The following is an 11563-nucleotide window of genomic DNA, read 5'->3' as shown; positions in this document are numbered from 1 at the left end:
AGTGACACGATCAGAGAAGTTAAGGAAGGAGAAAGTAGAGAGAAGAACTGTTGTAATGAGAGAACCTGCTGAGAGGGTTGATGAAAATGTTCTGAGATGGTTTGGACATATGTAAAGGATGGAATGGTTTTAATTTCAGACTTTTTTCCCCCCGCTTTTCAGACAAATTTTAATTTCCTCTTTCTATTTTTCCAGTTTTTTTTCCAAATATTTTCTCGTTTTGTTTTTTTCAAGATTTTTTAATAGAATAATTGACATGCGTTTTCTGTTTTTCTGATTTTTCTTTTCAATTTCTGAATATTTTCTAATTTTTCTGATTTTCTTCCCCTGTTTTTAGGAATAATTTAATAACCCAGTCTCCCAGATAATAAAACTCCATGAAACTGAATGTCTACATAAAAACTCCACACATCATCAAATTGGTTTTGCGATGCACTTTATTGACTACAACATTGAGACTAAGTGACAAGGTCAAGGATCCTATGCGCACTGAGGAGTGCAGCTGCAAGCCAGGTGAGCTTGGGTAGTTTCCCTCAGATCGACGCTGTAGTTGTTGAAGTCCTGGGGAACTACGGTGCTCTCTAAAAAGGACACAATTATGAGGAACTGAAGTTCATCTCAAGAGTAGATGTCTATTTTGGGGGCACTCACCGATGGGCTGGCAGTGGAAGCCGATGTTGATGGGCGTGGTCTTTATGGGGAGGCAGCCAGGCAAGCAGCGCAGGACGGGCTCCACAGAGAAGCATTTGGATTCCTGGCCTTGGATGTTCATCTGTTTTTCCAGCTGCACGGACTCAAGCCTTATGCGGCACTCTGCAAGAAAAAGTCAGTCAGTTGTGGATATAATATATGCTAGCATAAGAGCTGAAAAAATTGCAGCCCAGAGACACTTCTTTTTATCAGGTTTGTGCCTGATAGCCCTGGATATCGAAGGAATAGGGGGATCTATCTGATGAAGATCACGCTAAAGAATTGGGCAATATGTGATTTGACAGTCATTTGAATTTATTCCAAAAGAAGAGTTGAAAAATACAAAGTAGCTTGTCAAAAAGACCCTTTTTTTTCAGGCTACGTACTAGACAGCTGAAACTCATGGCAGGTTTGTGCCTGGTACCCCTGGACATCGAGAACTACAGGGAATATCACTCGTAAATTTATCATGCTCATGAATTGGAAAATCTTTGAAGTTGATTAAATATATGCTAGTAGAAGAGCTGAAAAAATGTCATAAAGACACTTTTTTTGTCAGGGTATGCACGACTCAAGTCACGTACACAGTGGAAACTCCTGCCGTGGTCTGTGTCTAGCACTCGTGGACATTGAGGGCTCAAAGAATGTCTATCTGATGATCTTCCTGCTGAGGATTTGAACAATCAATGCAATTAAATATGTATGCTACCAGAATAGTTAACAAAACTAAAAGGCGTGTCTAAAAGGGACTTTCTTGTCAGGGTATGAGACGGTACTTGCCAAAGACACACAACAGAACCTGGCGGTTAAGGGGTCCTTGAACTGTGAATGTACAAGACAGAAGGACACCTGACACGGTCTGTGCCTGGTACCCCTGGACATCGAGGACTCAGAGGATGTCTCTCTGATTATAGTCATGCTAATTAAGTTGGCATTTAGTGTAATTGATCACATATATGCTAGCAGAAGAGTTGAAAAACTGTGTCCTAAAGACACTTATTTGTTAGGGTATATACTAGACAGCAAGAACTCCTGAGGTGGTCTTTTTCTGGCACCCCTGGACATCAAGAAGTCTGAAGATGTCTTGCTGATGATTGTCACGCTAATGGTACTTAATAAACAATGTTCAGTATCTCACCAGTGGGGTCACGGCAGCTCTCAGCGGGAAGAACCCAGGAATGAGAGAAGCTGATGGGGTTCTTGGACAAGTGGCCGTTGGAAGTGCGGAATTCCTGTCTTATCTCACCGTCGGCCCTTCCACAGATTCCACAAGTTTGGCCCTTAACCCAGTCAGCAACTTTGATCTGCGTGGAAAGACTAAGTAGTCAACACATCTGGTGACTGTTATATTCTTTAAAGTTTTCACCTTCCAGGAGGTGCTGTCAAAGTAGACTTCATGAAGACCCAGGCTTGGAGCATAGACGGAGAGTCCATCTTTGTTGGTTCGGATCTCGATTTTACCTGGGTATCGCATTTTAAGATTTTTTAGTCAGGGTTTGTAATGCATGGAAAAGACTTGAGAGTTGAATTATTTTACCTGAGGGGTGACGGTAAGGTAGACTGCTGATGGGCACCTCCCTTCCATTAACCTTCACGACTACCTCAGTGTTTTTCAGGAAGAGATCGATGTCACTAAGGAAAAGTGAAAAAAATCAGAACTGGTTTTCTATACGAATGGTCCTGTTTGGGCTCACATGTCAGCGATTTTAACGTTGATGTGGTTGCGCACGCTGTCTTCCTTCCTCAGAAGGACCATGAACTTCATCTCCTCGCTGCAGTCCTGAGCCAGAACCTGGTAGCAGAACTGTGGCATTTCACTCTTGTACCTCCTGTGGTTGAATGTGGTCACTGTGTCTTTGACAGAGCTGCATTCAACTGAATTGGAGAAGAAAAATACATTTTGGTTGTCAATATTTAGGTTGAGGTCCAAAATCTGAAGGTTTTATAAGTCCTTGTTTTAATTGAAAATCTTATTGACTTTGTAAAACCTTTTCAAGTTCCATTAGTGTAACTTACCTGCGGCAGCCTTTGAAACCAAGTAACGGACTTTGTCAGCCATGTCATCAAAGGGAGTCAGTCCTGTCATCTCCTCCAAGGGCAGAGTAAGGGGAAGACGCAAAGCCAGTTTGTAAATGCTGCGCTGTAGACAAAAGAGTCGGAATGTTAGGAATCGTCCTTCAAAATCAATCCAGAAAGTCGGCAATCTTCCTTACAGTTGGTGTCTTGAAAATCAAATCCAAGGTTCTCTCTGACGTGGCGGCCACAGTGAAGGACAGTTGGTTGACACTGTTGGCATCCTTTCCACGGATGAATCGGTCCAGGACGGAAGACGGGATGTACTCATAAGCCCTAAGATGGAAAAAGTTTTTTTTTTCAAATCCGTCTTTACAGTCATAAAGCTAGCATACTTCTTTGAGTAGTGTTTCAAGGCAGAAGGGATTTGGTTCCATGCCATCCTTAGACGGGCAGCGGGGCTATGACCGAGAAGACCGGTCTCAGCGGTGACGGTCATGTCGTACTGTCTGCATGACTCTCCCCAAGCAACTTTGGCCTTGGAGAGACAACAACCCAGATGAAGACGCAACTTTTTCAACCAAACTTGAAAATCTAGAAGTTTCCTCACTGTGACTTTGTGTTTGCTGAGGACGACACCGTCGGCACAGATCCTCCAGTTGTTCTCAGGAGCCAGGGCAGCAAAGATTACTTGAAGTCTAGCATTCGTCTTGTCAGCGTAGCCGGAGATCTGGTATCCCTGGGGCTTACCGTCGTTCCTTACGGCTTGCAGGATGACAACCACAATAGGCGCATGGCCGTCGCCAAGGAATTTGTCCTACGGAAAGAAGAAAACAACATAAGCTTTGCCATTTAAACATTTGATGCTTGTATTCCAGAAAATAAAGGCCCACCTTGTTGTAGAGGGCCTCGAAACTAGAGGCGCTGCTTCTGCTCTTTTTAGATGATGAGGTAGCTTGAGACTGCAATGATAGATTATCATAATTAAATCCTTACATCAATCTATGTCAGGAGTAGCCAACCCAGTCTTCGACAGCTGCATGTTCTAGAGGGTCTCCTCTCAAACTCATTTATTAATTTACAGAGGGTCATGCAGGTGCTGGAGCCCATCCTAGCAGGGATCACTTTGTCCTTGAGAGCCACATGTGCTACACATCTTTCTTCTACATCTCAGTTGATTGCAAATGATCATTTCCTTAGCAAGTGGTGCAGGAGCTTGATCAAAATTTTGGTGATTGGAATCGGCATCATTGGAGCAGAGAAACTCCAAAAATCATGCAAGACATGTGGCTCCCGGAACAGGTTGTCCACCCCTGTTTTAGTCTTAAGGGAGAGTCTGGCCACAATGCATAGGAGACTTATTCCAACACCTTCTTTCCCAGATTGGCTCTTGAGGACAAGGTTAGCCACCCCTTATTTCGAAGTTCTATAGAAGTTGGACTACCTTTTTGTGGTTCCTGTGGAAGGTGCGCACTTCGTTAACCCGCTGCAAAGAAGAAGGCAAATCAGGGATCCTTTAGTTGCCCAACCAAAAATCTGACTGGGGCACGCTTACCTTGGAGACGGAACGGCTGGAATGTGAAGAACTAGAGCTGGCGCTAAAGAGAGATTCCAAGCTAGATGCAGAGCTGCTGTTGGCAAGCTTGGTGCTGCTGCTTCTGCTGCTTCTGCTGCTGCGTTTGCTAGCGGGCCTGCTGCTGCTGCTGCTCCTGCTGCTGCTGCTGCTGCTCCTGCTGCTGCTGCTGCTTTTGCCACTGCTGCTTTGGCCGACGCTCTGTTTGCCGCTTCGGCTGCTGCTGCTGCTGCTGCTGCTGCTGCTGCTGCTGCTGCTGCTTCGGCTGCTGCTGCTACGACTACTGACAGTGGATGACGAGGACTTGCTTGAAGAAGATGATGAAGAGGTGCCATTCAGGAGTTTCTTGAGCTTCATCAGGACCGGTCTTCCCTGGATAACATCCTCTTCGGTCAGAGTTATCTTCTTGATGATCTTCTCGGCTGCCTTAGGTCCAACTTGGACCAGCATCTCCAGTCTTTCGATAGGTTCAGCTTCATCTGAAATAAACATTGAATGAGTTGTTAGCATAACGTATTCAGAACTGGTAGTGTACTAGGACTTACTTTGCTTCACTGATACCGAGACATAATGTTTTCCAGCCATTCTGTACAATGGGATGTCCCTGATAAAAGCGGCGTTGTCTGTGGCAACCTTGACGCAGCTTTTCAGTCCAGTTCCGTAAGCTTGGAAGCAATACTTCTTAGAGAAGGCCTTACTTTTGACAGGGATGACACCTGCTTCCAAGTCCTGGATGAGCTCCGAGGATGCAGCCTGTTGAAAGGGAAAAAAGGTGACGGCAGTCCTTGGTGTGTCCTGTGGGCATAGAGTCAGTTTTTCAAAAGGCTTACCAAACTAGCAGATTGAGAGGAACTTCTTGAGTTGAGGATCTCCTTCGAGCTTGGTCTCATGTTCTGGGTCGGGATGAGGGGGGTCATTTTGCCACTGGGGATATCTTCAACGTTTCTCACTACAGCGTGGCTCACAATCCTGTTAAAATATCAAAGTCAGGGTTAGGTTATCCAAAATTTAATACCATTCTTAAAATCAAAGTCTTACTCGATAGCCGCAACTTGTTCAGGTGCTGAAACGGGGAGAGCGGCGATCTTAAATTGCCCGTCGTTGATATCAATTTTTGCTGAAACAGAGGCTGGGACAATCGAGTTTATCTTGGCTCTTGTGATGATGGCTGCCTGGAGGATTGCGGTATTCACTCCCACCACGGCAAACATGTTTGCTGCCACGCTAAGAGTATGGAATTTGGTTTAAACTTTATGACTAAAAGGTTAAGTTGTCGCATGTCGGACTTGATATACCTTGGTTTGATGTCGGCCCTAAGCTCAATGCTGGTCTTCAGGAGCTGGCGGAACTGGATGGGCTCAGGCAGAGCTGGAGTTGCGGTTGCCTTGACTGGTAGAAAGTACAAATTGTTGTTTATCTTGGGTACTTGACCAAAAGTCAAAGTTTGGAAGTCAGTTTTTACCTTTGATAGTAGCAGCAGTTACAGCTGCGGTGTACAGGCCCAACTCCATTGGAAGTCCAGCAGCCGTTGGCATAATGCGTCTCACTTCAGTAGCCAGCACTGGCTTAGCCACTTGGAGGGAAATACCGGAGAGTATTGATTTGATAGCATTTCTACCGAGCTCCTGAACCGATGGGCCACTGGCCAGCTGCGCAGAAATAATTCATTTTTTCATTTGTCTTTCTTTAAAACTGTTGGTTGCTCTTTGAAAAAGAACCCTACCGCAACAGCCTGATTGATCAATTCCTGGTTGATGTCGGCATAGGCGATTTCTTGTCCGAAGAACCTGACATAGATGGAGGCAAGGGGCTTGCTGGTGGGCAAAGCCCTCCAGTCCATCAGCTGTAAAAAACAAACCGGTTTAGAAACCAATTTTCCATTAGGCGGTAGATTTCGAAAGGGTGTCGGTGGCTTACAGCTTTGATGACACGCTGCATCTTGGTGACCCTGTTCAAATCATCAGCCAAGGCATGGTTTTTCAGCAAAGCCTCCTGGAGACCCTCGGTTCTCACCCCAACCTAGCAGAGTATCGACCATGTCAAACTGATGTGATAAAGTATTAGTCAAAAGTGAGAGAATTGAGTTACTTCAAGGACGTCAGCAGCAGCTCCGGCAATGTAGGCACTGGTCTTGGCCACAATGCTTCTTGGCAAAATGGTGGCAGCGTCATTGATGTAGAAGGTACTGGCAGCGGCACCGAGCGTCAAGGGATCTAAGAAAATTTCTTTAGTTAATATTGGTGATGTCAGCATCTGGCACGCTACCTCTACCCAGAGGGCACCATTCTGGAAGAGTGGTGAACTGCCCACACCTGCGTCCAATCTCCCACCCACCCGGACTATAATCATCCATAGCCTTTTAACCCCACATCTGCCTTGGTTCTAAAATTCCAATAGAACTGAGGCAATAGAATATTGTTCTTACAGCTGTACAAGTCCATCTGAATGGCTCTGCTGAAGCGGAGGCTCAATCTTTCCAGCTTGCGGCTCATGATTTTGACCGCAACGTTGCAGGCGGCGGCACTGCAACAGAAATTTGCTCACTTCAATTTGTGCCGCACATATTGAGCAGGTACACAGAGCTGTCCTGAGAGAGTATTTACATGGAAGCATGGTTGGGAGCTGTGCTTCTGGTCAGAGATTTCATGTGGGAGTAGGTGAAGCTGGCCACTTGCATGTTCTCCTCCATCTTTACAAGGTTGGCAAGACTGGTCACTAAACCGATTGGTGGTCTGGTCTCAAAAATTACGATGCAGGCGAGCATGCGAAGCTCAGGGTGAAGAGTCTTGTCCATGTAGAGCTGGAGAGCAAGTTCCTGGACCTGGAAGGCAAGGATTTCATGTGTAGGACCTTCAGTTTTTGTGACTAAAGAGCTCCTGTTTTACCATTCTTGATTCCTTTTTGGCGATGTTCCTCAGGGCCATGATGGCCTCAGAATGGACTCTGGTGGGCAGGCTGGTGGCTGGTGTGCCGTGAATGGGAAGGGCCTTTGTGATGGGTTTCAGACTCATTGGATGGCCAGCGTTGCTCAACACCTTCAAGAGAGAGACGATCTGGCGAGCTTCGTTCTTGGAGATGGCCTCGGAAAGAAGGGTGTGAATGGGCTGTTTGAGAAAAAGGAAGAGCAATGTCACCTTTCATTTAGAAATTGAATCAGGCAGCCTTTAGGTTAAAATCATACCTTAACCAATTCCACAGGACAGACGTGCCTCTCAGCACAGTACTTGGAAATCATAGTACCATAGCCGAGCAACGCAATCTCGGCCACGACTGGGTTCTTCTTTATTTTGGGTTTTCCGATCAAGCTCTAGAAAAAAAGAGGTTTTGAAATATGTCAAATCCAATCGAAAGATTACCTAAGAACTCTGGGCAGATCCCCTCACCTCAAGCATCTGAATGACCTCGTTGTTGGCAGTCACAGTATGGACTGAGGCAATCAAAGCCTGGGCAAACTCCAGGGTGCTGATTTCCTCTGACTCGTATTTCTCGATGAAAAATCGCAGAGCAACAGGAGTACCAACGGAGGGAAGAGCATCCAAAATCCATTGCCTTGAAGGTAAAAGTGAGATTTCTTCAGTATCCATCCATCCTAATATCTGATCCGGGGTCGGGTCCCAAGGTCAGCAGCCCCAGCGAAGACCAGACCCCCCTATTCCTAAGCGCTCTGCCCAAATCATATGAAGGGACCCCAATGCATTTCCAGGCCAACCTAGAGACTTAGCATCTCCAGCGTGTCCTGGGTTGTCCAGGAGACATCTTTTCCCAATGCCTGAGGAGCAACGGTTCCACACTGAGTCCCTCCCGGACGACCGAGCATCTCACCCGATTTCTAAATGAGAGGCCCAGACTTCCGGTGGAGGAAACATTTTTCAGCCGGTTGTATCTGGCATTGTGTTCTTCACATCCTACAGTGATGGTAGGAACGTAGATCGTCTAGTAAATTGAAAGCTCTGTATTTCGGCTCAGCTCCTTTTTCACCATGGACCAGAACAGCGTCCGCATAACTACAGATGCTGCACCAATCCACTTATCGTTATCAAGACCCCGAGATACTTGAACTCCTCTTCTTGGGGCAGGATCTCATCCCCGACCCAGAAAAAGTATGCCACATTTTCTAACATCTCTTCAGCACTCGTTTGAAATTCCTGAAATGTTCCTAAAGCCTACCTGTAGGCTTCTTTGGCCTTGTTCTGGCTCCACAGCATCTGCACATCTTCAAACTTGGCCATACGAAGCAGTTGAATGAGCTCCAAATACTTGAGAGGGGCATCGTCATGGACTCGCTCCACATTGTTGGCTACGATATGGTTCAGAACCTCAGCAATCTATGAAAAAGAATTTAGGCACATTTTCATTTGTTTTGTAGCTTTGCTTTTAAATTGTGATCTACCAAATAGGTCATACTAGGTACCTGAGTCTGGATGTTGGTGATCTTCACAAGCTGAAGGGGCGTTCGCAGAAGCTCGGTTGAGAACTCGTACTGGAGAGATCCACGCTGGCGGTACTCAGCTTTCACAGGGGCAAGGGGAGTTTTCTGAACCTCGACAAAAGTAAAACGTTGCCTAGAACATAGTTGGAAAAATATGTTACTTTGGTGATCTTTTAACTCTAACGAATGGATTTCATACTTGGTCTCCATCTGAGCTGCTCCGTTCCCTTCATTGAAAGGTGTGAACTGGATTAGCTCGTTGACGGACGCTTCCATGATCATGATTCCGGAAGGGACAGTCTTCAGGATGTAGTTATAGGAGGTTGCTCCCTTGAAATTCTTGGAATCCTGAAAGGGAAATATTGGCCTTAGCACACTACCATGTTCCCCACCGTTTGGAAGACGGATTCTCGCAGTTACCCGCTGACACTTGTGACAGGTCTCAGTGTAGGCCAATCCAATGTCTTTCATGATCCTTTCCTGACAATGGCTCAGGTCCTTAGTCTTTGTCAGGAGGATACGTTCAGCCTTGTCATCTTCAGTGATGGCATAGAAAGTCTTGCACACACCCTGAGCTCCAGCCTGGATTAAAGAGTGAATTTTAGAAGACGCTGTGAAAGATTTTCCACAGGGGGTTTCTTTGGTTTACCTCCTGCATCTCGTAGACATTCTGTGTCTTCTTCACGTTAAGCTGCAGGACGTTTAGGATACCTCTGTATATGTTCAGCACCATGACTGAGACTCCCTCGGGGGCAAACAGCTTTCCGACGACTCCATTGGAGTATTCAAACTTGATAGGGATCATCAGCTGAGACGCCAGGGCTGAGGACAGCTTGTTAGCCGGGGTGAAGGTATCCTTGGGCCAGACATCGCTGTACTCGAAAAACTCTGGTTCAGCCAGCTGCAGTTTTTGACACATATGTGAGTTTTAGACCTTTATACAACCCGGCTTTTCTTGAGAAAGGTCTGTTAACTTCACCTTGAGCAAGAGCATGTTCGATTCAACAGCGCTGATCAGGACTTTGCTCCTGACTTTGAGTCCGGCTCTGGCCAGACCTTCCTCCGGAAGACCGCCAAGAAGCAGTGTCTCATACTTGTACACGTAGGTCTTACCGGGAGCAAAGTCGGGGGCTTTGAAAGTGAAAAAAAAAACGGTTGCGCAAATCACAATTTACTACTGATTACACAAAATTAAAAGCTAGAGTGTATACAGTGAATCCTTTTTACAGTAATAGTGGCGTATTGTATATGTTGGATATGGGTCCCAAAGTTTGCAGTAATGCTAAAGGGAGAAGCTAAATGATAATAACTGTGGAAATTAAAAGCTTGCAGCAATCAAAAAATACAAAAAAAGGAGCGCCAATCCTTATCCCTGCTAAGTAATATAGGTAAGCAATTGAGACTATTGTTAAAAATATGGAGATTAAGATTCTGATCTACTATTAGCTAAACTACCTCCCACGGTGCCTTTCTCTTCATTCAGTTCACAATCTCATGTGATTCAAAAAGACTACGAGTTAGCGATATAGTATTTTTTTTTCTGTACTGTATTTATTGGCTATAGATCCCAAGAAAAAGGGAAAAAGCAAAAAACAAGGACCACAATGTTAGCGGTATTAATACTTACCGAAGTTATGCTGACAGGCTATGAAGGACGGGAAAAAATACATAGTTAATAATACGATAGAAGAAGTAACTCATTTGTATTCAGTAATCAAATAAAAATGTTGAAAAAAGAAGTAAATGTAGACTTACCCGCAAGGGCCAGAGTCAGGGCAAGCACAACCAATCTCATGGCTGATGGGTCGTACTTTTGGAGACTCTGGAGCAGCCTTTTATAGGCAAAAATTGCCCTGCCCGGTTATTTACTTGGTCAAAGTCACGCATCCTTTGTAAATATTTGCTGTCTTGCGTTGTCGCCATCAAAAGGAATACCGCGTTTATACTTATATTCACATACAGGAAGTAAATTCTGAATGTATATTTATCACATGAAGATTGAGTATATTTCTTATATCTCTTTTTCTATTGTTTTAACCCTAACTTTTTTTTTAAATGTTTGTCAAATTCAATTATGTATATATATTTCATATTAATAAGAAGAGTAATTTTAACACTTTTCTTTTTTTTAAATTTAAGTCTTAGTTGGGAGTGTTTTCTTACAATTTTTTTTATATCAACAACAACAAAAACTAATGTATCACTTTTTTTACAGATGCATTGATGTGTCATGCAAAGAAATATTGATATTTTTCCAAATCAATAATAACACTACTTTTCCCATTTTAGTTTCTTAAATTTCAGGGTTTAATTGGGACTAACAAGTATCTTCCTATCTTTTCAATTTTTCTCAATGAATAAAAAAGCATCACAATTTACTAAAAATGCATTTATGAGTCATGCAAAAATAAAACGAAGAGATAGTAATTTTTCCAATTTTCATTCAAAGGTTTAGTCGGTGTATTCATAAATACTCTCCTGTAATTTGTAATTCATGTCAAGGAATAAAGAAACGTATCACAATTTATTACAAATGTATTTATTTGTCATGTGAAAATAAAATTATATTGTTTCCCACTTTTTTATTTCAGGGTTTAGTTGGGATTAATACATACTCTTATAACCTTTATTTTTTTTCTCAAGGAATTAACAAATGTAGCACAATGTATTGCAAACGCAATCATGTGTCATACAAAAATAAAATGAATAATAGTAATTTTCCCCGCTCAATTATTTTTAGAGTTTAATTGGGATAAATAAATGCTTTACTTCTGCAGAATTTGTAATTCATGTCAAGGAATAAACATATATATGTCACAATTCATATAAAAATTTCTGCGTCATGTGAAAAAAATACT

At 43.7% G+C, this 11563-nt stretch overlaps 1 protein-coding gene across 1 annotated transcript; it reads right to left on the bottom strand.

The window, feature by feature from the left end:
* Positions 1-425: 425 nt before the first annotated feature.
* Positions 426-10500, bottom strand: LOC148354653 (vitellogenin-1-like). The gene is made up of 34 exons (XM_088350431.1): positions 10461-10500; positions 10333-10350; positions 9685-9836; positions 9355-9606; positions 9126-9287; positions 8905-9053; positions 8688-8838; positions 8444-8601; positions 7660-7825; positions 7458-7583; positions 7162-7380; positions 6880-7097; positions 6702-6799; positions 6365-6489; positions 6194-6295; positions 6000-6119; positions 5739-5925; positions 5572-5665; positions 5315-5500; positions 5107-5245; positions 4822-5029; positions 4259-4755; positions 4148-4189; positions 3597-3665; positions 3314-3520; positions 3099-3241; positions 2904-3039; positions 2707-2830; positions 2385-2565; positions 2228-2322; positions 2057-2151; positions 1829-1994; positions 652-813; positions 426-581 (listed from the first exon to the last, which is right to left on the bottom strand). The coding sequence occupies exons 1-34, from the start codon at positions 10498-10500 to the stop codon at positions 481-483; spliced, it is 5088 nt and encodes a 1695-aa protein (XP_088206557.1). The 3' UTR covers positions 426-480.
* Between the last annotated feature and the right edge of the window lie 1063 nt (positions 10501-11563).

Source organism: Urocampus carinirostris, chromosome 12 (genome assembly GCF_059441175.1).
Source record: "Urocampus carinirostris isolate Australia breed hairy pipefish chromosome 12, RoL_Ucar_1.0, whole genome shotgun sequence".
Lineage (NCBI taxonomy): Eukaryota > Metazoa > Chordata > Actinopteri > Syngnathiformes > Syngnathidae > Urocampus > Urocampus carinirostris.
This window is presented reverse-complemented; position numbering and strand designations above follow the sequence as displayed.